Source organism: Protomyctophum parallelum, assembly GCF_964188405.1.
Source record: "Protomyctophum parallelum genome assembly, chromosome: 14".
NCBI lineage: Eukaryota > Metazoa > Chordata > Actinopteri > Myctophiformes > Myctophidae > Protomyctophum > Protomyctophum parallelum.
In genome coordinates this window covers 23,012,438-23,039,212 of record NC_139709.1, presented here as the reverse complement: position 1 = coordinate 23,039,212, position 26,775 = coordinate 23,012,438, and the positions used below count along the sequence as shown (strand labels likewise).

At 41.9% G+C, this 26,775-nt stretch overlaps 1 protein-coding gene across 1 annotated transcript; it reads left to right on the top strand.

The window, feature by feature from the left end:
• Positions 1-221: 221 nt before the first annotated feature.
• On the top strand, positions 222-26,290 carry LOC310870830 (kinesin-1 heavy chain). Its single transcript, XM_083782152.1, has 26 exons — positions 222-613; positions 6,811-6,898; positions 7,666-7,739; positions 8,048-8,152; positions 8,407-8,455; positions 8,781-8,836; positions 8,948-9,035; positions 9,436-9,560; positions 11,131-11,235; positions 12,632-12,777; positions 13,422-13,570; positions 13,868-14,055; positions 14,270-14,338; positions 15,222-15,428; positions 16,407-16,550; positions 17,554-17,742; positions 18,144-18,261; positions 19,163-19,218; positions 19,682-19,791; positions 20,184-20,285; positions 20,376-20,436; positions 21,133-21,204; positions 21,340-21,444; positions 21,787-22,003; positions 22,661-22,796; positions 23,705-26,290. Exons 1-26 carry the CDS (start codon positions 485-487, stop codon positions 23,706-23,708), a joined length of 2,892 nt encoding a protein of 963 aa, XP_083638278.1. The 5' UTR covers positions 222-484; the 3' UTR covers positions 23,709-26,290.
• Positions 26,291-26,775: the final 485 nt, after the last annotated feature.

Here is a 26,775-nt window from a genome sequence, read left to right as displayed (position 1 = left end):
TCTATTATATCCACTTCTATGCCATTATTTTAATATAATTGTCAGTAAAAACGACATTCAGTCATAATTATAATACATTCTAATCCATTCAAAATATTTGGATCTGGTGGATCTTAGAAAATAATGCAAAAATGTATTTTGATATTTCTAATATAGCCTTGCCTTTATTGATTACAATGAATCAGTCCGTGGCAGTGCTGAGGGGGTGACGTCATTGTGATCCACATACACACAGCAGGAGGGGTGAGGTGGCCAGCAGCAGCACTGATCCACCGGCATCATGGCTCCCATACAGGAGAGGAAGTGATTTAGGGCGAAATAGGTTATTTTTTTGTTGTACAACAGACATATTATTGCACTTTCCAGACGTCGAGAGCGGGACAGAGGGGCTCGGCCTCCCTTCCCCCCCACAGGCCGCCCCTAGATCCAGGATCAAATTTTATTTTTTATTGTGTGAATATTTCCATCACGACCGTGGTGGAAGATGGCCGACGTCCCGGCGGAGTGCACCATCAAAGTGATGTGCCGTTTTAGGCCCATGAACAGTTCAGAGGTGACAAGAGGGGACAAATACACTCCCAAGTTTCAAGGGGAAGAGAATGTGGTCATCGCGGTGAGTTATTTTGTCTCGGTCATTGATATTTACCTTTTTGTCGGCGGGTGACCGTCATCGGGTACGCCATTTGTGATTGTCTTGGGGCGGTTAGCATGTTAGCTCGTCGGCTAACGTTAAGATAGCCCTGACTGACTGACCTGTCCGTCGCTGCGCTGTGGTCCCGTTGACCCTGCTCTCATCGGCTGCAAACCCAAATTAGCCCCTCTAAACGTACATGGGTGTGGGGGGTTCATTTAGACGTGGCATTTATGTGTCACAAATGAAGGCAAGAGCGACATGACAGGTTGTGTGGTTGAGCTGTCATTCAACAAAGCCACAGCGGATCCCTGCCTGCCCTGGAGGAGCCGGTTGCTCGCCTGTATTGCGACCTTTTTTTGGGGGGGGGGACCCTCTGATTTCATGGTGTTTAACGTTACTGTCATTACCAAGATATACATTCTGACAACGAAGGCCCCAATATAGGGTGCAGTGTGTATGTGCAATGTGTGTGAATGTGTCTATGTTGCAGCAAGCTTGGCCAGTCTCCACTGGGCTGGTCAGCTAGCTATAGCTTGCTCATGGCTAGCTGTAGCCAAGGCCAGCTAATCTGTCAGCTGGCCTAGCTATATAGCACGATAGCTGACAGTTTACTTAAGCAGCTGTTATTCAATCCAAGCCTAGTTTCAGAATTATACACTGTGTTTTGTGCTGATGTACTCTATTAATAATTCATAATTTTGTTTTATAAGCGGGTATAATATCTAGGTTGACTAATATTCAATGCACATCGCAATATCTTGTCTTTCGGCAAAAAAAATAATCAATGACGTATATTCAACTGAAAGCGTCCACAAAAATGACGTAGATATGTGCTTGGCTACTGCAAAGTGTCGACATTTCTGCCGAGTGTCATTGGTCCTCTTTGGTTGATTTTCATTACGGGTTGAAAGTGACATTTAGCTATTTTAGTTCACCTTAACCAGGTCCTTCTAATCTAGGTAGAGTTTAGCCCCTCTCTTAACCCTCCATAAAGCTTTTCTGAAATTTGGATGAGTTTTATGTAGGGTCCCTGTTCATAACTATATTTTCGTATGGGAATTTTGGAACGCGGACATGAATATGCTCCGTAACATCTTATCTCCTTTGAGGGCTTCTGAATTCGTGAACTATAAGTACCTATACATTCCGCTGCGAATATCTCCTGTGGCGCGGAAGCCGTTAAGTATTTTTAATTTGTTTAACTTTGTTTGACCGATTTGGTCGCTTTATTTCTTCTTGTTTGTTTACCGTTTATTGTACCGCCTCCCGGTGTGCGGTTGGCTTGTGCGGCTACGTCCCTGCCTCTGATCTGCTCTGTCATAGCTATAGCGCCACTAGCTAGCCAGATAGGCGGTACAATGAGGTGTCAATAAACAAACAAGGAAGGAAGAGAAGAATCAAAGCGACCAAATCGGTCAAACAAAGATTAAAAATACTTAACGGCTTCCGCGCCACAGGAGATATTCGCAGCGGTATTTATAGGTACTTAAAGTTCACACATTCAGAAGCCCTCACACGAAAAAAAGTCCTGAAAGAGCGCAGAAGGACTTATCCGAAGTTGTTTACGTTTATATATGTGTGCGTACCCCTGTGGCAGGGTGGAGGTGGAACCGTGGAATAGGACCCAATGCTCTGGGTCTAAAAATGTCAGAAACTTCAGTAGCATTGGGTTCTGCTTGTAGGGCTAGGTAGAGCTCAATGGTGGAGATTTGATTTCAGTGAATTATGTTTTGTTTCCATCCAGCTGGACACTGGCCAGTTCAAGATCAATTTCCTGACAACATTGCACACCCGAGCCATTACTGATCCTATCCGTTTACTGTTTGTTTTCTTTTGGCCTAATTAGTCCTCTTGTGAAACAGACCTCAACACTTGATCATGCTAATGCCTACACTGACTACACTATGACAAAAGAAGGAAATGCCTTTTTAGTTGTGCATGTGTACAGCATCGGTTTAGGTCGTTGTCCAGATCATTCTGGGTTATCATCATTACACTTGCCTGGGTGTGTTTTTCAAGGATCCCTTGTATGGAAGTTAGTCTCATGACATTTCATGCCACTTGAGCATAGAGACAGACGGGTGACAAATTAAACGAACAACTATCAAGTGTTGGGGCACCACAAGCCAGCAGAACGGCTTCAATTTGCCTTGGCATAGATTGTACAAGTTTCTAGAACTGTACTAGAAGCATCATGGAACACCATTGACCATTCCAACTAAAAGAGTCTAATCTAACATGACCACATTATCCCATAGGTGTACTACAATTGTGTTGCGATCTGGTGTCTGCGGTGGCCACGCCATAGCATGTGATGATTAGCATAATACTCCAAGTCTCCAACCATTCGGTGACCCCTCATGCCCTGTGGATGGGAGGCTTGATAATAGGATAAAAGGACAAGTGGGGAGACACACACACACACACACACAGTAAACCAGAGTAGCTGCTGGACCGCCTCACTGTCGGTGTCAAGCATTCAGGCCTGTGCCGTTATCTTGGTGTGTGACACACCGACCGACACATCCTTCAAATGTGCAACACTACTATAACATCCCTCACTATGTAGTAACCTGTCACTGACAGTCCGATCACGTCCTGCACCTGAGGAAGAGCTGCTCCTTTATCTCATACATGTCTCACTAATGCACAAGCATCACTGTAAAGTGTAAACCAGTGGTTCCAAAACTTGAGGGAGTTCCATGGGGTCCCCAGCTAAATGATAGTTAGTAACCAAATGGACCCTTATGTGTCTGTAACTCAGAGAGTGTACAAATGGGTCCATTTGGTTCCATTTGTACACTCCGAGTTAAATTAACAGTGATTTTACAATATGAATTGTGGTCTCCGAGATAGAAATGCCATTAAATGCATTATGCGTAATGCATATCAAACTGGCGGTCCTTGGAATTAAACGGGTTGAGATGTGAGAATCACTGCTAGAGCCGTAAAAATCTTCTCTTATGAGGGTCCCTGGCATATCTTTTCTAATGGGGGTCCGTGGGCCAAATTGGGGTCGTCAATTTGGGGGTCCTTGACATTTGTTTTGCAGCTTAATTTTAAAGTTTGAAATGGGGTTTTATTTTTTTAGTTGTCTAATCACTAGTGATTTTAGCAATGAAGCATACTGCAGCAGCTGTGCAAACACCTTTTGTCTGACTTTACATGAAAATATGGTTAAACATTGTTTCTGTAACAATAAATGTAACAGTCCTGTCTTTCATGGACTTTGTCTACCTACACAGTCGACACACCTCAGGAAGTGAGGAGAAGGAATGAAATGCTTAAAGCTTTTTACAAGGTATAAACCGCTGTCTACTGTCTAGCTCCATTTGTGTTTGAAATTTCATTTTGATTCAGGTCTTTTCATAGTTTACCGTCTGGTGTATATGGCATCCAATAGACCTATTAATTCTACATCATACAAAACGGATAAGCAAGGCCATTTTAGCTATGGTGATTTGAGTAGTTTTGGTGATGCAGAGTTGCAGACATTAGACCTGTATGACTCCATCTCCAAGAAAGCTCACTGTTTCCTACATGCCAGCCAAGCACGATGCTCCCTGGCCCAAATCAAAGTGCTAGTCATGCTGTCATGCTGCCCAGCCCATTTCGTCCAAGTGCCAGTCATGGTGCCCAGCCCGTTTTGACGTGCCAGTCATGGTGCCAGAATGCCAGCGCACATTGTGAAAGACGCAAGTGTTATGGGGCTTAGTAGATTCTAGCAGTGCAGCTGCTGTTCTATGAACTGCTACAACACTGACAGTACTCATATAAGCAGCAGAGGCAGCAGTACAAACCTCTTGGGTAATCCCCCTGTGTCCTCTCTCCTGGCAACCAGCTGTTCTACCAATCAGAGCAGGAAACGGTCCTGGTGACTGGGTGAATATGCGTGTTATTTTGCAGATGCTCTTATCCTGGATGCTTCATATTTATTTGTGTCTCATTTTGAAACAATCTAGGACAGGGTGTGGGCCTTGTATTAAGCCTAAGCAGTCGTAATTTTACGTCTAGGCCTGTGATGAAGCCAACCAGCTTGCCTTTAAAAAAAGGCCCTGGCTTGCAGCTAGAGCAGCTTGGGCCTCTGTTAGCTACATGTACTATAATGTTTGGATGCTGAGTCTTTGGTATTGTTGGCTTTTTCCTCACTCTGTTCCTGCAGTGCCTGTTCTCTTAGCCATGGCTCGCTTTAAATGCCTGCTTGCCCAGGCCTGTGCCAGGGAGGGAGATCGGGGAAGAAGTGAACAAGAGAATGATATGAGGTTTCCAGATGAGGTGGTACAAGTGTGTTTGCCGGCTAGGTTTTGCCGGCAGAGCAAGTGTGTGTGTGTGCTGTGCTGTGGGTGAATTATTCATGCACCCATTTCTTGCCCTGTCAGTCATGTACAGAAAAAGACTCACGAGCACATCATCCTCCCAGGCTATACTTTCTCATCACATATTAGCATTCAGATGTCGGACACAGCTGTGCTACTTTTAGGTTGGTCTGACCACAGAGTAAAGGATAAAAGAAAAAGGATGCTGAATACTAGAGTGATGACTTTAATGAGAGTGGCAGAGCGCTATCTGGTTAAAGACCCAAATCTAGTTCTGTACTACTTTTGCTCCTGTAGCTTCTAATATTAGCAAGGTAAACATCAATACCAGATTGGGTAAAGTTTGGAACAGTGGACTAATTTTGCCTTGTAACACAAATTTAATTGGAAGTTAGTCAAGTCATGCACTGCTTTATTGGGATCATGTGGATGATGGGGTAGAACTATGTTGGACTTTGCTTTACACTAGTAATTGAATTGCCTTGTCTGAGAAATTTCATGACGTGGCCGTTGTGGGCCAGGAAACTGAGAATAATAATAAGCACATATTTTGTATACTATAACAATGCTTTTCACTGTGCAATATACGGTTAAATTTAGTAATCCCATGACATTGAATAGTAGGTATTAATGCAACCAATGGCACCAGCAGTGACAGTGAGTACCGGTACTTTGAACTTTGGATAGACAGGGGTGTATACTGGCTCAGCACTCAACAGTCTGTTGGGTTGTGGCTAGCAATATTGTAACTGTAATAGATTTGTGATGTTAATGGACACCAGTGGTCCCTGGTTTTCTTTCTACGGTGGCCTTAATGCTTTGGGCAGTGATAAGTGGACAAATTAAACCCCTCTCAGCTATTGAGCCTATTGTAGTTAACTACTACGATCCATCACAATCATGTGTTTCCACGATTCATGATTGAAGCTCCAGTTGATTAAAGCTCCTGTTCAGGATTTGTGCACAAACCAAGAAGTCATGATCAAAGTATGTGTTGGTGTCCATGGTGACCTAAGAAGAGAGCGGTGTCAACATTCTGCGCCCTGATGGGGCTTGGCTTTACTAATTCATATGGTGTTGTCAGCCAACCTGACAATCACCCCCCTGTGCTACTAAGGCATGTATATTTTGAAACATTGAGGAGGGCCCCCGCCCCCCGCTGGGAAGAGCTATCCCTTTGTACTTGATTACACACCACACACACAACAGAAGACACATGAGTCAGATAAGTCTCTAACTCTATGCAGACAGCACACCATGTCAGTCAAATCGCTTCAATGTTATTATCCTGCAGTTGGCTCCATTTGAATATACCCATTGATAGCTTTCTCATTAGAACTGTACTATTTGATATTTCACTATAACATTATATGGCTGCCAAATAAATAATCAAATCGTTAATAATCAAGTGTGTGTGTGGTTCTAACATTATACAGTATGCATATTCTTTCCCTGTGTAATGTTTCAGTTCACTTGGCCTTATAGCATATTAGTGTAAATTATAGGTTATTATCAGCAGGTAGTACTCTCTTCTTTGTTTTGCATTAGCCTAACTCCTCAGCCAGGGGTGAAAATTCAGAGTCTGGTGGAACAGTTGATTTCATTATCGGACTATGTAGAGACTGAGACTGAGATAAACTGTATAGGAGTTGGGAGCATCAGTAGATTGTGGAATATTGCTTATCAGTGGAACATGCTGTCATTTCGGTCATCAGGCTTTATTGGGGAAGATGTAGGGCAGATATTCTCCTAATACTGTGCAATACACCTACGACTACAGGCCATTTTAACAGGACTTTGAAAAGATGAGTATCATAATGGCATTATAAATAATTCTCACCATCTTTCTCACTATTTCAGGGGAAACCATACCAGTTTGACAGAGTGTTCCAGTCTAATACAACACAAGAGCAGGTGTACAATGCCTGCGCCCAGAAAATTGTCAAAGGTGAGTTCTCTGTTGTGTTTTGTCCAACCATAAAAACATCTTAAGAGATATATGTACGTTCATGTGTGTCCGTCATTCAAGTCACAGCAATAGACATTAGAGTTGTGTGAATCTTAATTGCCCTCACGATTTGATTTATTACACGATTCAGCCGTTAGTGTCTTGAGTGTACAGGGTTTGATGAGGGCCCAGGTACGGCCGGGCCTTAATTTTCGGGCTTGTTGATAACTCTAGTTTTCTCCAGCTGCCGGGTGCGGCTGCCTGCACTAATAACTTTGGGGCAAGCCTGTTTAGAGTTTAAATGGACAGGTATCAGTCAAAAGGGAGACATCGAAGAGGAAGGATGGATGGGGAAGGATCAACATAATGGAATGTCAGAACAGGTCAGCTCCATATATGGAGATCTAAGGGTTTGAGAATTGAGATCAGATGTAGAGTTGCTGGCCAATATTGATGACATCAGAGATCATCCATATATGGGCTTAATATTTATGACATCAGGGATCTCCATACATGATGTCACGTGATGTCATCTGGGGTGACCAACCAACCAACCAACAATGCACGATTCCATAGTTAACTGCAACCTTTGGTCGCAATAATGACACTGCATTGATCAATGCCGAATCCAAATATGGCAAATATGTAGGAAATTGGTTGAGCGGCTCTTGAGATATGCGAACGACAGACTTAATGTCAGAGAATTGTGGAATTTATACACTGTAGACCTAACCTAACCGGCCATGTTGTTGTGTGTTCTCCTACAGATGTCCTGGATGGATACAACGGAACAATTTTCGCATATGGACAGACATCATCTGGTAAAACACACACCATGGAGGTAAGGGCTTTCTGTATGCTGTTAACAATATTATTTAATAATATAATAAGTACAGTATCTTATATTAATTAGACCCTCAGTGAGGGAAATGTTTTCAATCGTACTTAAGTCAATATCCAAAAAAATCAATATACAGAAAATGCCAGAAGAAAAACATTGTGTTCAGATTATTGGAAATAGCACTTTATTTTCTTACAGCATAACAGCCTCCAGTTTTATTCCTGATTGTTTGTCCATCCTCCCTGTTCAGCCTCATGTTTCCAGAAGTTGGTGGACTTAACATGCTGACGTGTGTTCTCTGTCTATAGGGGAACCTCCATGACACAGATGGCATGGGGATCATCCCCAGGATCGTGCAGGATATCTTCAACTACATCTATTCCATGGATGAGAACCTGGAGTTCCATATCAAGGCACGTAGACAGGAAGCTGTCCTTCTTTCACTCTCCCTGTCCATCCCTTCATCTTTGTGTTTTTAGTATTGTTTGACAGATAACTTTATTGATGCCAGTTATAAATCATGTAAATAGATTTAAGGTGTAAGATGTCATCAAGATGAATCAAATATCGTTTTCCATGAATGTAACAATTTCACTTTGAAATCATATTGCCAGAATTAACTTCATAAGTGGATGCTGAGATAATAAAACGTATCCTCCTTTCACAGGTTTCATATTTTGAAATTTACTTGGACAAAATCCGGGACCTTCTGGATGGTAAGTGGCAAGAGTCCCTCTCTTATCTCATCTCCTTGCTCATATGCTTGTGTAATAGGCATGTTATTATTGTATCATTTGGTATTTTGAACTGTTGAATATATCACCAGACACTCCCTGATTTGAGCTTCATGTGTCCTACCAATACAATGCCATGTTTAGGGATAAAAGTTAAACTAATGACGCAGGCCACTAGTCACACATGTCTATTTTCCCTTAGAGAGTTTAAGAGAATTGATTCAGTGGAGTGGTATAGCTTAGTGCGGTTTAACAGAATTCCCTTGACTGAATTCACTGACAGGATATGCTTTTGTCTCATCTCCAGTGTCAAAGACCAACCTATCGGTGCATGAAGACAAAAACAGAGTACCCTACGTCAAGGTGAGAAAAACACAGCAAAGTAGTTGCTGTGCCGGAATGTGTAATCAAAGCCACTATGTAAGATACATCTGCGTACAATGTGCTAATGTGAATCTGTCATACATTTTACAGGGTTGCACCGAGAGATTTGTCTGCAGCCCAGAGGAGGTGATGGACACCATCGATGAAGGCAAATCTAACAGACATGTAGCAGTCACAAGTAAGTTATTTTTGTTATATATACCGTAATTTCCGGACTATAAGCCGCACCTGAATATAAGCCGCACCAGCCAAATTTAGGGAAAATCCCATATACAAGCCGCACCGGACTATAAGCCGCACCGGAATATAAGCCGCAGCTACATTAGCTCAGAGCCTGAGATGGCTCTGCGTTAGCTGTAAAAATCCATAGATTAGCCGCACTGTTGTATAAGCCGCAGGGTTCAAATCATGGGTAAAAAGCCGCGGCTTATAGTCCGGAAATTGCGGTATATATATATATTTCTCTCTCTCAAGGTAATTTTGGTGTGTGTGTGTGAGCGTTTCATTAAATATTCTGCATCATGTTACCAGCCCAAAGTGCTGTGGCCCTTTTACATAAGTATTAATCCTTCTCCTAGACATGAACGAGCACAGCTCCAGGAGTCACAGCATCTTCTTGATCAACGTGAAGCAGGAGAACACGGCGACGGAGCAGAAGCTCAGTGGAAAGCTCTACCTGGTGGACCTGGCTGGCAGTGAAAAGGTACACACATCAACTACTAAGATAGCTGTAGGCAGATAATCAGCCATATTTAGAGTTGATTTTTCCAGGGTGTTTACCCATTCTGACCTGAGATCAGATTTAAAAAATGTCTTCTACATCCTGACACTTTTCTGAAAAGCTATGTTTCTATGTCAGTCATTCTTCGATTTTTCAAAAATAGCAGACCTACAAGCTTGTAGATCTGCTTGTAGATCTGCTATTTTTCAATAGCTAAAGCACAACATAATGCGAACGCCAAAAGGGGTTCCCGCTCAAAATGGGTTAACCACATGAATGCTACTGTAGAGATTTGTTGTTGAGGGACAAAGGAGGGGACCAACTAGTGGAGAACCCTGGGGACCACTGTCAACAAAGTATGGGGTTTAAGTGGTTGTAGGATATTACTTGACAGTTGACACAATGACCTGTAACGAGCACAAATCCATGTGCAGAGGGAAGACCCACTAAAATGGTGGATCATGATGAAGTTGTGAATTGATTGATTGATTGAATACTTTATTGAAAAATATATTTTCAAAAGGATAAAGTCACAAGAAAGCCGTTAGGCTTGTTTCCATACTCATCTCAGTTGTTTCCAATACTCATCTCAGTATCTCGCTATATATAAATATTCTGTGAATTCTTTTAACATTGTGGTCATTCATAAACTAACTCCGCTGCACACTTATCCTGCAACACTGCTGCTTGGAACAGTTTGACCTCAAATGCCCATTTTACACTAGTAATTCGGCAGTCAAGAATAACCGTATCTGTGCCAAACGTTGTATACGGTGCCATCTTTTATTGTGGACACAGAGACGAAACATTTCGCACAGACAAACTGCCTTCTTCAGAGTTGGTTGTTTACCTGTCTATGGTCTTCAGCACAAGGATTAGTGGCAGACTTAACCGCGGTAGTCTGCAGTGCCATGGAAAAAACAAGTTCCTTTTCTGGCGCAAACACTCAGTCTCATTTGGACTGAGGGTTCTACATACAAGATTTTTTTACTGCAACCTGCAGTAAAACCATAACGGGGACAATAAAGTGTGAAAAGAAGCCAAAACTAAAAATACCATCAAACACCACCACTGCAACATGAAATCTCACAGGAAACACTAGCTGTCATGTCAGATTTTAAGTCCACCACATCTGTCAAAATATGCCATCCCAACCTCACAGAGTTTCGTAGGCGCCATCATCATTACATCCATAGTATCTCATTTTCCCCAAACTGACTGTCCTATGGAGCCTTTGTAAAGAGACTTGATCAATAGGAACACATTATTTGATTATCCTAGTGAGTAACTGTTCACCATACCATATTTTATTTCACTGTCAAGACAGACAAGTGCCACAACATAAACAACACTTCATAGATGCTTGAATCCAAGGTGCCTTATGGTCTGACTGCCTCCTTTCTTAGTGTGGATGTCCCACTGTAGAACCAACGCTGTCACTATCAGCCTCACAGAATAACTAACAACATATTGAATGAAATCGCTAAGCCTGGCTGTTCTTGCCATGGAGCTTCTCAGAACCACATGTACATGAGGTCTGTATGACTTTCAGGTCAGTAAAACTGGAGCCGAGGGCGCTGTGTTGGATGAAGCCAAGAACATCAACAAATCTCTGTCCTCGCTGGGGAATGTCATCTCTGCCCTGGCTGAAGGAACGGTCAGTAACTACTCACACACTCTTGTATGAAATTAAACTCAAATTTTGTTTTGAAGTAGTAAATATGCGCATAACAGTGACACAGCCTGTATCCTCTTTCTCACTTTGGATTTAATATACAAAGTGAGCTTGAGGTCATGATGTCTGACTAGTGTTTTAATAAATCTTTCCAGTTAGTTTCCTGAGAGGCCTGACTGCGGCCGTACTTAATGTGAAGTGTGATGAAGTGTAATGCTAATATTTATTTTCTCAGTTTACTGTGAAAGTGCTATTCTCACTCTCTGGGAGCTATTAACAAATTCTGCTCCGAGCAATGCTTCACTCTGACTCGGATTCTTTCATAGCAATTTCATGCCTTTTGCTTTTGATCAACGATCGGTTTGCATTTGTCCGCTCTGTAAACAACACACTGCCGACAGCAGCTGATACATCAGTGATACGTTGGAGACCAGTTTACGTTAGAGACAAGTGAACTATTGTGTTCAAATGTCTCAGTCTGCCATGAGAAATATGGTGCTATTATGCTCCGTTTAGCCCCTGGCTTCAGTTCTATTAGTTAACATTGTCATACGGAGTCATCACATTAAGTGGTTTCTAGCCTGAGCTAACGTGTTAGGTTTCTGGTCTAGAGGGGCGGGTCGCGGCTGAGATTTGCGCACGCCCTGATTGGATCTCATCGATCTGTCTGTCACCCCTGGCCCCTCCTCTCCCCCCTAGTGCAGCGCTACGTCACATCATTTGGAGCGACGCCCACCCGGAAGGGTTGACTCCCAATTTTAGACCAGAGCGGCCAATGCGTTCCTCCAGGCTTTCAATTTTGAAAAATGAAAGCCTGGTACCGAGGCTAAGTGGTTTCTGACTGTATTACATATTGTCAATGGTAACTTAAAAGCACCACATCCTGTAGTCTGTGTAGGCGAGACAACTGAGGCACTGTTCTCAGTGGTGTCGTTTCAAAATAGTGTTTCTTCTGCAAAACTCTCTATTCTATTCTCTATTTTCGCCCATGCTAAACTCCTTATCCCTAAACTACTTTGCCTTTTCTTTTTTACTATTTTGAAAAACATTTTTGAATAGTTAAAATACTAAAATAGCCAATCTACAAGCTCACAACGTGTCGATGTAGATCAGCTGGTTCAACTATTAAAACGTTATTTTCAAAATGGTAAAAAAGGCAAAGTAGTTTAGGGATAAGGGGTTTAGCATGGACGAAAATAGAGCCCTACATCTTTGTAACCCTGTATTGCTTTAACCCTAATGAAGCAGCTTTAGTTACGCACATTAATTTACAGCTATGACCTCAATAATTAATGCTAATGCCGTTCTGATTGTGTGTGTGTGTGTGTGTGTGTGTGTGTGTGTGTGTGGGTGGGGGTTGTGTGCATGCGGTCGCTAGGCCTACATCCCCTATCGAGACAGCAAGATGACCCGTATCCTGCAGGACTCTCTGGGTGGAAACTGTCGGACCACTATTGTCATTTGCGCCTCTCCGTCCTCCTACAATGAGTCTGAGACCAAATCCACCCTTATGTTTGGACAAAGGTAAAGCAAAATCAAATGCTGCTGGTGCTTTCATAGTTTTCATGTTTATTGGCTGATTTATTATTATTCTTATTCGCCATCAAATGGATGATAATGATGATCACCCCTGCAACTAATGTTTGGGCCAAAATTATTTGATATCAAAAATCACAATGTGTGTTACCACATATGGTAACAAACAGTATGTATATTTAGTGTAATGTAATTTAGAGAAATAACAAAATAAAATATATATTTGTTTTGTCACACCCGTGTGAAGTGAGGGGTGATCTTATCATCATACATCATCTCATTCCGGCCAGTCAGAATTTGCGTCCTCACCTTCGTCTTCAATGTTTGTGTTATGCAATGTTTGTGTTTATACCAACACAAAAAAAATTGTCCGTTCATTGTCAAAGGGATTGAAGTTTGTGCACATACATCAAAAGCTGGACATAGGAGTGGCTATCGCCGCTTAAAAACAAGACATAGGAACGTTCAAGTCAGCATCTCTCTAACAAAAACCTTTGAAATTTCATGCAAACTACTCTGTAATTTGGCAAAAAAGGGTGAATAAATCGTATAAGCCCATCCTAGTGAATTGAAAACAGCCTTGAACCTTCTTTTGCAAGCTGTAATTACAAAAATGTTCTGTTTGCGTCCAGAGCTAAGACCATTAAGAACACAGTTTGTGTGAACGTGGAGCTGACTGCAGAGCAGTGGAAGAAGAAGTATGAAAGGGAGAAGGAGAAGAACAAGACGTTAAGGAACACCATCACCTGGCTGGAGAATGAACTCAACCGCTGGAGGAATGGTGAGGCTAAATCTGGTTTCTCTTTGTGTTTTTCCAGGGGATGCACCAAGCCCAACTATGTCTGTTGCCTGTCATCTTCAAAGGGCTTGGGGGCTTGAGTTGTTCCATCTTGCCACATCTAGTTGAGTCGAGTTTATATTGATGTTATATTAACGTGACATTCATGTGAAATACTACTGGCTAGCTACGGTGGCCAAACCACTTTGCCCCTGTTTAGTTGTGTACCGTTGCCACTTCCAGCATCCAGCACTTATCCTAAAACTTCACCTCTTCAAACCTGTGTGTCCTTTACCCCAGGGGAGGCCGTGCCGGTGGCAGAGCAGTTCGACAAGGAGAAGGCCAACGCTGAGGTGCTGGCTCTGGACAATGTGCTCAACGACAAGCCAGCCTCCACGCCCAACATCCCTGGGGTTCGCCTCACCGACGTGGAGAAGGACAAGTGTGAGGCAGAACTGGTCAAACTTTACAAGCAGATGGACGACAAGGTGATTATGTTGTCTTTGTGTGCGAGTCTTAGCCTATATTCGTATTTTTTCTGTTTTAAATACTGTATTTCATTTTTATGAATTTGCATGCATATCTCCATAAGGCAGGCTCACCTGCAGCCTGTAGTCACAAAACCATCTGCATTGCTTGCTCATATTCCATTTTGCGTTGATGACCCAATGTGAACACTAACGTGGCCGTCTCTGTCTCCAGGATGATGAGATTAACCAGCAGAGCCAGCTGGCTGAGAAACTGAAGCAACAGATGTTGGACCAGGAAGAGGTGAGCAGGTCCAACAAACCTTAAAATCATGACTTGTATACTATGGCAAACAAAATATATCTGCATATATACACATAGCATATCCAGCTGGTACAGTATGTACATACATGAGGTTAGACAATAGACATAAGTTGATGATGCCTACCGTACATGATGCATGATATTGGACATTAAGCTGCAAAAAGAGTATCAGTGCATTGTACTGACTCATCATTGGTTCCCTGTTATTGTTACTCATTCATGCTACTACTGTCTGATATCCCCTTGCATTTGATTCCTAATTGGTACCACTAGAGTACTTTGGACCCAGTGGCACTCCAGTGAACCCTATGACCCAGTGTGATCATACTCGTAGTCAGTCCAGGCTCGCTGGTTGAGGTGTAACGTGAGGGGACATAAATAGTATCCACTATTCTCAGATTCCTCACACCTCAGATGTAGTTGTGATGGCTGGGATAATGTTGTTAACGGGGGGGATTGAGTAGCATGGGCTGACCAGGATCTGCTGGACATCTGTCAATACACCAGATTAATTGTTTTGTTGGTTTTGCTTAAATGTTGACGTCTATGCCGATTTATGACAGAGATGGGATGTGTCACTGGTGCTCCAAATTAGCTTTTATAAAACATCTCTTTGATCTTTGATTGAATACTTTATTAGACAGAAATGTAAACGGCACAAGGTATACAAAAAAGCCCTGGGCACTTTACATTACTATTGTGGTTATATATATATATATATATATATATATATATATAACCACTGAACACATTTTTGTGTATGTAATAATTTATAAACTTATAAATATAAGGTTTGAGATATATGTACAGCATACATCAGATCTACTGACCAAGCTGCCCCCTCGACTATTCCCTCTGCTAGCTCCTGGCCTCCTCGCGCCGCGACCACGACAACCTGCAGGCAGAGCTGAACCGCCTGCAGGCGGAGAACGAGGCCTCCAAGGAGGAGGTGAAGGAGGTGCTGCAGGCCCTGGAGGAGCTGGCCGTCAACTATGACCAAAAGAGCCAGGAGGTGGAGGACAAGACCAAGGAGTTTGAGTCCATCAGCGAGGAGCTCAGCCAGAAATCGGTGAGTCGTGAAAGCGAAAAGTCAAGAGTAAACTTGATTAACCTGACAGAGCCTAGGACTGAGATTAACACTTATGAACTCATACATTGTATATTTTAGTATAACATAAGTTATAGAAATCATCACCAGTGTCCGTTGATAATAAGTTGATAATAAATGTTATACTGTGGCTATTTTAGGTGTCTAATTGTCTGGCAGTTAACTACCATTCAATAGTAAATGTGGCTGAATCTTTGGGAATTTCATTTACTTAATATATCATCCTGCCCTGAATTGGCCTCATTCTCTAAGCTGGTCGTAAATTAGCAATATTATTGTAGAGTAAAAGGTTGTGCAATGTGTATATTGTAGATTTTGGGTCGGAAACGACCCTCCCTAGTACCCTATCTACTCCATGCAGGGGGTGTCGCTTGCCAAAAAGAACATTAACTAGTCAGGACGGACGAGTGATGGCCCATGTCAAACATCAACAAGATGCACTGCATTGTTTTCTGGACTTTTACAGAGAATAGCCCAACTAGGCTAGCATGTTTCAGGCTACAGTATGCATCTCGACCTTGTTCAATAAACGGTTGAAAGAGATTGTTACTATGAACGGCTGATTATGTAGTTAGGCTAGTGATGTACTGTGCGTACATAGTGAGCTTTAGGGCACATTCTATTTGAGATTTAGCACTATTGTAATTGATTGTAAGTCTGCTTCCGAGCAGACATAAGTTTGGTTGTCTGTCCTGCAAAATTTAAAATCCACAGCCAAAAAAGGTGAATCAGACTCTGTACGTGGAAAGGTCGGATATGAACAAAGTGCGGATATGCACATTCCACACAAGTACAAATTGTGTGTGGACTTACTGTAGTAAATGAGCCCCAACGTGTTTATCCACCAATCAGTTGCACGTGTAGTTCCATTATGTGCGTACTTACTATATACACACACATATTGTACATGTTACTGACGTTTGTCTTTTGTCACTGCAGTCCATCCTGTCGTCTCTGGACTCTGAGCTTCAGAAGCTGAAGGAGATGTCCAACCACCAGAAGAAGAGGGTGACGGAGATGATGTCATCGCTGCTCAAAGACCTGGCGGAGATTGGCATCGCCGTGGGCAGCAACGACATCAAGGTACAACGAGTTGGCGACCACAGACATAGTGATGGGACAATCTGATTTCGGTGCACTGAATCTCTACTAGTTTGAAATCCACCTGGTCACACAGACTTCTCCCTCCCTTATTTTCTCTGCCAAGCCGAGGCGTGGCCGCAACTATGTTTTCACCACCGTCCGTCCGTCCGTCCATCACTATAACGATGCATTATAACAGATTTCTGTGAGCAGCTAATTATTGGCACTGTTTGACCGATCGGCGTGAAATATTGAGGACCCCCTTGAAAACTAGTTGCTGCAACTCAAGGGGCTTATCCTTCACCACACCAGGAGGCAGATTTATTTATTATTATTATTACTAGTCCTTACCCGTTAGAACATATGTATTATGTACAGGGATGGGCACAAAAGTAATGTTATTACTCACACGCACATGCACACACTCATACGCACATGCAAACGCACAGACATACACACCTGTGTCCTGCACAAACACGCACCTGCACCGCACCTGCACGACCCATCAGGTTAATTATCGGATTACAATTATTATTACTTGCGCAAGCAGAGAGCACCAATCGCTACTCATAACCCTAACCCTATCTCTATAGTCATGTGTAGAAGGTGTATCTGTCAGAACTTTCATATTCCATCCTGATTGGCTTTCAAAGTTTGCAGAAGTGGCCCATTTGGAACAAAATGCCTCAAATCCGATTGCCATAAAACATTGCTGGCCCGCAATATCCCTGTAATCACGAAATACTATAAACAGAAATATCTTGTCTAGAGAAACATATTAACAAAAGTACCCACTGACGCAGTCGCAGATAACATAGAGGAACAACAGTGCTTCATGTCTCACATGGATCACTGTTCCTGTATAAGAGATACCAGAGAAACTTTTAGACCATACACAGCAATCACTTTGTAGTGATGTCGATATGAGGCTTCTAATCTCACTTCTAATCTCCTTTACTCCCCCACACTTCAACTTTATGTTTTAATTTCTCTTGTCCCTCAGCAACACGAAGGCAGTGGTCTGATAGACGAGGAGTTCACGGTGGCTCGCCTGTACATCAGCAAGATGAAGTCGGAGGTGAAGACCATGGTGAAACGCTGTAAGCAGCTGGAGGGCACACAGTCGGAGAGCAACAAGAAGATGGACGAGAACGAGAAAGAGCTGGCCGCCTGTCAGCTGCGTATCTCCCAGGTAGGAGGAGAAGGACCTCCACCGCACAGCATTGATCTGAAGAAATGTATCCACATGGACTCTTACAGGTCAATGTGGTTACAATCGAACACTCTCAGACTTGTATTATCACTCGCTACCCTTTTTACAGTGTAGACAAACAAAGTTGATGTTGTCAAATAGGCTAAAATGTATTAATAATTATCTTGGGATATGAGTCGGAGTCGTCCCCCAATCACATGTAAGGTTTAAGAATATTGATATATTCCCAACATCTTTGAACATAAAGCCTTTCATCCGTTTCCCCTGTGGGTCTGTTATTTCTCTGTTTAAATGCACAAGCAACTTAACTATCCATAAAATAATCTATATGATCATCTTTATAATAAAACATTTTGCTTTGGATTTTCTCCTGCTTGCAGCACGAGGCTAAGATCAAGTCCCTGTCAGAGTACCTGCAGAACGTGGAGCAGAAGAAGAGACATTTGGAGGAGAACATAGACTCTCTGAATGAGGAGCTGGTGAAGATCAGCGCCCAAGGTACGGACCATCACTCAGTGACGCCATGGTGGCAGATTACCCTGAAGAAAATGTGTCGTCGTAAAGTTTAAGAGGCATTTCAATTGAAAATACATACGTTTTGTTGTGTGACACAGTGACGAAAACGCAGTGCAATAAATTAGCTGTAAGATTTACTGCTTTACATTTTTAGTACTTAGACTCTCACTACTAGGTATTTACAGTAGGTAGTTACTAATGTTCATAAGTTCATAGCAATTAGCAACTGAAAAAGAGTGAGCAGTGCTTGGCTCAAGGATGCCGAACTTGATAAGATACATACATTAGTTTAGTTATTACTAGGGCTGGGATTTGAACCTGTGACTTTACATTTACCGAATGGTTTCTCTTAATCAGTAGGCTGTGGCCCCACCCTGAACTACTATGAACAGTTACATCTTACAAAAAACAAAACAACACTGCACCATGTTGAACTTTTTACTTGTAGCCCCTTTGGGCAGAACTCAGATGACCCTTGGGACTTATCCTAAATGAGGCCATCCATGCTGAGTGAGGTCAATCATATTTCTTATTTTTTAAGACTTTATTTATAAAGCACATTTAAAAACAACAGAGTTGAAGTGCTGTACAGTAGGCATAACAATAAATAAAAACACAATACAACACAGGGAGAACATTCAATACAAAATCAATCAGGGTTTAAAAGCCAAAGAATAAAAAAAGAGTTTTAAGATGGGTTTTAAAAACGGGTAATGTTGGAGCAAGCCTGACATTGTTTGGTAGCTGGTTCCACAGTTTGGGAGCAATAACTTTTCAGACTTTGTTTAGTTACCAGCCTTGCGCCGCATTGTCAGAGACCTTCTATTAAATAGGCTTGCACTTATTGTACAATTTTTATTTATCAGAGGTCCTTTTTTTGCAGAAAAACTTCATGCCATGGAGAAGGAGAGCGAGATACAAACTGCCAATGAAGTCAAGGTACACCCCTCAGTCCATAAAACAGAGCTGAATGGATAATGCATGTAGAATTCCGAATTCTTTCTGTTTCTTTTGATTCAGTATAAGCGTAAGTTTTGAAGTCCTGTATTTATTTATAGATGTGAATGAGTTTGTTGAGTATCTGTGACCCAGACAGTGATAAATGCAGATCCTAAACAATTTGGTTGATAAAACAAAGAAGAGAATACACAAACACTTAATCATGCACCTGCAGTACAGCATTACAATTATTTTTTATTATCACTTCGTTTTTTATTACCATTTCCAGTTCCATTATTTTTGCTATTTTAGCTTTATTTTGCCTCTGAAATGTTACAAGCCTCGATTTTAGAGAATTATGATCCTTTAATTCCATGTAAAGGTATGACAACTAGTGTGTGACAATGTTGTTTGTCAGTCTTCTGTTGCATCTCATCTTGTGTGTGTGTTTGTTTGTTTTCAGGAGGCTGTGGAGAAACAGATCCACTCCCACCGTGAGGCCCACCAGAAACAGCTTAGTAGCCTTCGGGACGAGCTGGACAACAAAGAGAAGCTCATCACTGAACTGCAGGAGTAAGACATGTTGACTACTAGTACTATTGTAGGGGTGTTCTACTGGGAGAACTGGCTCTCACACACCTGTTGTGTCCATCAAATCATGGGTTCCAAGCCGTCCTATGACTTGTCTCATGACACCTTGTCTTTACCTATTCTTTTTTTCCTGTTTCACTCTTTTCCTCTCACTCTTTATTTCTCCTGTTTCTTTTAGATCCCCATCTCACTCTCATTTTTTCCCCCCTGTCTCGCTTTCTTTTTGTCTGTCTTTTTCCCGTATGGCTTCTTGTAGCAGAGATATTATGACACTTCAATAGATAAAAGCTTAAAAACTAAATCCAACAAATAAATACTCACCAGTGCACATGGTTCCCAGTAGTGATTGTGTGATGGTGTGTTGCTCTCTCCAGTCTTAACCAGAAGATTATGTTGGAGCAAGAGAGGCTGAGGGTGGAACATGAAAAACTCAAATCCACTGACCAAGATAAGACCCGAAAGCTGCACGAACTCACGTATGTTGCCACACGCACTTCTACATATGGTCATTAAATAAAGTATCCGGCGCTCTGTTAATAACCTCAAATCCAATGTTGTTTGACCAGGGTGATGCAGGATAGGAGAGAGCAGGCACGACAGGACTTGAAGGGACTGGAGGAAACAGTGGTGAGTTCACTAAGAAGACATCACAGCCTTTACTACCTGGAAACGTGTTGAAAGGCCTTGATGGTCACTTTGTCCCTAAGTGTGTAGTCTCACAAGCCAGACTGTTGCCTCCTACTATTTTTAAATACGTCCATCTCCATAGTCTGGAGTATGGAAGCTCTGACAAGGTTCAGAGGATACGCTTCCGTTTCGTCTTTACAGTCATGCAAATTTGTGCCAATACAAATCAAAATAATCGAAGCACATAGGTTGCTGCTTATCAGAAATGGAAATTCTAAAATCTAATTTAAAGATATTTTAAATTATATTTTCAAACAGTAAAAGGTTAAAGGTCTTAAAGGTCTTATACATGGTTCTCACCAGAATAATACAACAAATAGTAAGTTAAACAAAGTAATCAAACATACGGTATGACAAACAACAAATACGCTTGTGTGCTTGTTGTGCACCTTAATTTCCCTCTGGGAGACGATAAAGTACTATTTATCAGTATCTCTCTATATCCATCTCTCTTTCTCAATTCAATTCAAAGTGGCTTTATTGGCATGGAAAACATGTTACATTACCAAAGCAACTGTCAAATAAACAGACAATTATACAAATCTCTCTCTGCCCACCCCCCTGCCTCCTTCCCAAAAATCTGCTCACTGCCTAAAAGTTTGTTTTTCTGTTTGTCTGTTCTGTGTCATATCCCAGGCCAAGGAGCTACAGACCCTTCATAACCTGAGGAAACTGTTTGTCCAGGACCTTGCCACTAGAGTCAAGAAGGTAACTGCACTTTCAACCTGGGGTCAATATTCTGAGGATGTTTAGGCAAGATTTAATTGAACAATATCTGGTAGGAAATAGAGCAAAATTGAGCATTTGCTCACCTGTGTGTATGTGTGTGTGTGCTTCATGCAGAGTGCTGAGATGGACTCTGATGACACGGGTGGCAGTGCGGCTCAGAAACAGAAGATCTCCTTTCTTGAGAACAACCTTGAGCAGCTTACCAAGGTTCACAAACAGGTGAGACTTCATCCACATTCTATATTAAAATTGGCTGGCCAGTCGGCGGACCAATTTATATTGTAATTGTAAATTGACTTGATAGTGTCAACTGAACGTTGTTGTTCGCTGTCCTAGATGGCTGGCCCTTTCTGCACCATGTCGTAAAACCATATCTGCATGCTAGAATTCAAGCTCCCTTGTTTGGACTAATCTAACATCACAATAGAGCTTGAATGTAATTTTCTTAGCACTCATGATTTTATCCAGTACCTGGCCTACTTGGGTTTAGGATGTGCACAGCACTAGTGTGATAGTCATTAAAACCACATCCAACCAAAGTTCTCTTCCTCCTCTGTGCAGCTGGTTCGTGACAATGCAGACCTGCGCTGTGAACTTCCTAAACTGGAGAAACGTCTTCGCGCTACAGCTGAGCGGGTCAAAGCCCTGGAGTCTGCTCTGAAGGAGGCCAAGGAGAATGCCGCTCGCGACCGCAAACGCTACCAGCAGGAGGTGGACCGCATCAAGGAGGCAGTCAGGGCCAAGAACATGGCCAGGAGGGGGCACTCTGCCCAGATCGGTGAGTAGAGGAGCTTCAGGATTCGGAATGAATCTACCATATATATCAGCAAACCAGTGCATGAAAGTCATTCCACTTCCATTCCACTGCGTTGTTTGACATAAATTGACTTTCTGTGAGAGCCAAATGTTTTGATAACATTTTTACTGCAGAACCATATGCAAACCATCTGCAAATGGAAATCACGTTAATAATTGTAAATGTACTCTCTTTGACTGCCAAAAGGTACTACAGTAATAATATGCCACTATTAACACCCAGTTTCCGGTTCAGCACGGATGAGGTGGTGGTTGTTGTGTTGTGATCAGTCATTGTTAGCATTAGCTGGCACTTGCCTGTCACCAGAAACAGTTGGATGTCGGGAGCGGTGTGAGACAAGGTCACAATAGACATCCGAAATTCGGATGCGCGAAAGACCTCCATGGACAGCTCACGTAGTTTTAGAGTTATGCTGCTTTGAAAATCCTGCTGTAAGGACTGTAGCTGGTGGTGACGGAGGCGTTGCATAGCAACGGGAACAACGCTACAAGGTAATCTGCCGGCGAATCACGACCCCTAGCGGCGAGGTACGCATACTGTATATACGGACCTGGGAGAAAAATAATTAAACATAACCACTCATCTCCTACCTATACCCTCCTACTCTCTTCCTCTCAGCCAAACCCATCCGGCCCGGGCAGCAACCGGTGGCCTCCCCCACCCACCCCAACTTCAACCGCACTGGAGGGGGCTTCTACCAGAACAGCCAGACAGTGGCCATCAGGGGAGGGGGTGGCAACAAGCCGGAAAAGATGTAAGTCTCTCGATCTGTCTGTCTCCACCAGGGTGACTCGCTTATATAAAAAAAGAAAGTAGAGTAGAGTTCGGTGAAGTTTACCTGGTCTTAATCCAGTTTGATTTCATGTAGACTGACTGAATCAGTGAATGTCAAAGTTTAAAGTAACCTACAACAACAACAACCTGTTGTATTTACTTACAAATGGCACTGAATCCATCTTGTATTCCATTAGTAATATGACAATGTGATTAACATATTATGTAAACCGAGCCATGCAATGGACTTGGGAATTGGTATCATGTAGCCCTAAACTTTGCCATTGTGGTGGTGCATGGTATTGTATGTTATTGCAGTAATGTATTACAGCAGCTTGTGGCTGCTTAGCGTTCAGCATCGGGTGCAGTACTTAGTTTAGACAGTTTTTGGTTTAGACTAGTCATTGGTTAGACCAGTCATTAGTCCTCCATCTACAACCTATCTCAAACCCTCACCCTAAACCTAACCTCCCACGGAGCAGCACACCTAAACCTAACCTTAACCTATGTCTAACCAATGACTAGTCTAAACTAAGTATGCACCCCTTCAGGATCAATATTTGTTTTGGGGATAGGTCCCTTTGACACACTAGCATCGTCATGTCCAGGGTGTGTAGAAACATAGCTATAGTTTTGGAACATGTTCCTTTTATATGGAATTGAGCGTTGGAGTGCCACTCAGTAAAACACATTTTCGGACATTTGACAGCATTTTGTAAAGTGAAACTATCACAGTGTCAGTTGGCTGTTTCACTTTAGCCGTGTATATGTTTTGATAAAAATGCAGCAGAATCTGTACGTTTAATCAGTGTCATCCATCCACAGATAGCCTTCTCTCTTTCTTTAATTTTCCCCTTCTCTTCCTCTCTCCTCCTCATCCCTTTGCAGCTGAAAAGCAGAGGGACAGCTGATCAACATCACAGAAGAAGAAGCTGAAATCATCCCCGACAACCTGTCATTCCATTACAGCAAACAGCTCCTGGCCACAGCTTTAGAAGACGGCCAAGGAGCCTCATAAATATAAATATATATATAAATATTCCTGACCTGTACAGCTCCACCGCCCCCCACCCTATCCCCACTCCTCCCACCTCCTCATATCTCTTATATCTCTGGATATAAAAAAAAAAATGAATTTAATTTACAACACGCTAAGATATCATTATCCACCGAAAACCAAACGTCTTGAGCGCTGTCTCGTCGAGCGAAATCGCTGTTGCTGAGTTTCGGTTTCGTTTGATTGCACGGCCTGTCGTCATCCGTGGTCGTTTTCTCCTGCACCGTGCCAGGCTGAATGTAACGGTAGCGAGGTTTTGGAAAAACAAGCGAAAACATATAAATATATATATGTGACCCTGCCACGAGAATAGCTCGGCCTAGTCTAACCTCTGTACAATTTCATCGTCATTATTATCGGTTGTTAACTACACTTTCTCTGGATAGATTTTACTGTACATGCTTCTTTAAGGACAAAAAAAAATCAAAGATGGAGAATTTTTTTTCCAGTTTTGAAACGACTCGATGGCATCAAGCACTACTGTTTTTGTCCGGTCTCGTTGTACAGATGTAAAATTGGCACTACTGCACATGCTTCTACAGGATTTGGGGAATGGAAGAGGGAAAAAATTGAGAGGAGGAAAACAAATAAATGCCAAGACGTGCGACAGTGTAGATGTATTTAACTAAATACCTGTGGAGGCCAATTGTTTTTATTATCATTAAATTAAAAAATAATTATGTATACTCGTCATTGGTGACTTCACACGAAGGGTGTATTGTAAAGAACAAGGAAGGAAAGTAGGAGAATGATCCGGTATAAAGAACACATCCTATCCAAGTAGATACTGTATGTACTGTTTTAACTTCTCTAGGTGGTTTAATATGCATTGTTACTGGATCCTATTTATATCTGCACATTGGAGCACATAGACTGCAGGTTGTATAGGCTGAGATTGCACCCACACAAATGCTTGTCCTGTCTTAGCTAGGCTGGTGTAACTTGCTCTTTCACAAGCTGTGTCTCTTTAATTTGCTTGGATATTTGATGGATGGCTGGAACCATTATTTAGTCTTTAATGTAAACGTGCCCGCCTAGGAATAGTGCATTGATTCGCCGGCTCCTCATGGGACGTTCCCTGCCATGTCAAGTCAATTAAACGTAATATAATTGATCATTTTAAGGGTGCCTCACTTTGACCGAATCCTTTTTACCCTAAACGGTGCCCCTGTCATTTGTTATGGATGTTTGGCCTATTAACTGTACTTGCACAACTGTAAGGCAATGTGCTCAGCTGGATGTATGTACAGTACTGTATTTGTTGCATTGTTCCATAGCTTGGGTGTGTAGATTGGGATGTGACAGGGTGGGTCTGCATTTGAGTTGCCAGACCCTTGCCACTGATCGTCCAATCAGAGGAGCAGGGTTTATGGCAAGGCAGAAGTTTGATATGTAAGAAATCCCATATCATGATTGAGAGGAGAGGGTAATTTAAGTAGTTGAGGGGTTTAGGATTCTCTTTTATTGTCTTTATTATTATTATTTTTTTTTATGTTTCCCATTTTAAAATATTTTCCCATGCTCTATCTCACCACACTGTGTTTTTAATCATTTGAAACTCCTTAAGCATTTGCAGAGAGCTTGCTGAGACTGTAACCCCCTTCCAGCATGTAAACACTAACAACTTGTGCAAGTGCAATACACTGTAAGAGTATATCAGTCATAAGTGTTAGGTTTGGCCAGGGTGACATGTTGTTTTTGTTGTTTTTTTTAGTTGTAGTCCTGCCACATTAAGTAAACCTGTTCTGAAAAGAAACATTATGGTCTATCACTTCAGAATCCTCTCCTGTGGTAGAAAACACTCCATATGTGTGGCTACTTTGAATGAGGAACAAGATGTTTCTAAAGCTAAACAAATTGACTTATTAGTAAAGCTGTTATCAGTTGATTAATTGGGACTAGTATGGGCATTTTAGTTTCCCACTGTGGGATGAGTGGCTCCTCCATACCTATGACAGGACAATGTATTGTGTCTCTTAAGAGGTTTATTCCTGCTGTTGGATCTTTTAGATATGGTGATACATCACAGCATGGTCTACAAAAGGTATACCTTTTTTTCCATAGCTCCTACCCAATACTGGATATGAAATGGGAAGAGCATAATGAAAAAAACTAAAACTAAAATACAAATAATGTTATGTTTATGGTGTTTATCCAAATTGAAAGTTGTTTGCTTTAACTAAATAAAAAATAAAATAGCCACTTTTTATTACTGTGTAATAGTTTCTAAAAAGGAAAACCCAAACAAAAGGACAATTTCAAGGATTCCATCTGTGGATGAAGGTACTGGATCATTCCTAGAGAACGGGGACACAATAGCAGGGCTCTGATTTGGAGGGAAATGGGAAAGGTTATTATCACCTTTTGGATTGACTGCATGATGTAAATGTATGTGTGATTAAATAATTATGAGAGAACGTCTTTCTTGTACTTTTTTCCCTTTCATTTGAAAAGTGAGGCCATTATGACATTTTCAGATAAGTTGATTGAAATAACTAATCTATATAGGCTAATAATATAATATATAATAATAATATCAAGTGTTTTACTAGCACTTTTAGGTCATATACAAACACCATATGGAATTGTGAGCAAGAAGACACCAAGAGTAAACTTAATTTTTTTTAAACGTTTGTCTTGAACTGTCTCCTACAATTTCTACTTGTCATTCATTATCATCATGATTATGTTGCCTCTAGTCATTTGCCTTCAGTTCAACTGGTGATGTCTTCAGTTCAACTCAAATGTAATGTATACACTGCCCACTAGGTGGTGTCCTGGCAGCGCTGGAAACACCTGGAAAGCAGGTGAAATCTTTAACCCATAGCCCGAAGGGATGGTCCCACTGAATGGTTGTCTTGTCAAGTAAACTTGTCCACTGTCCACACACAGCAGCTATGAC

What these genes read in the sequence shown, in the direction of transcription:
- LOC310870830 (XM_083782152.1), top strand. Translation starts at nt 485, where the DNA reads ATGGCCGACGTCCCGGCGGAGTGCACCATCAAAGTGATGTGCCGTTTT. An exon ending in AATCCGGGACCTTCTGGATG is followed by an intron (nt 8,456 to 8,780) that starts GTAAGTGGCAAG and finishes TCTCATCTCCAG; the next exon opens with TGTCAAAGACCAACCTATCG. An exon ending in TTGCCACTAGAGTCAAGAAG is followed by an intron (nt 21,205 to 21,339) that starts GTAACTGCACTT and finishes TGCTTCATGCAG; the next exon opens with AGTGCTGAGATGGACTCTGA.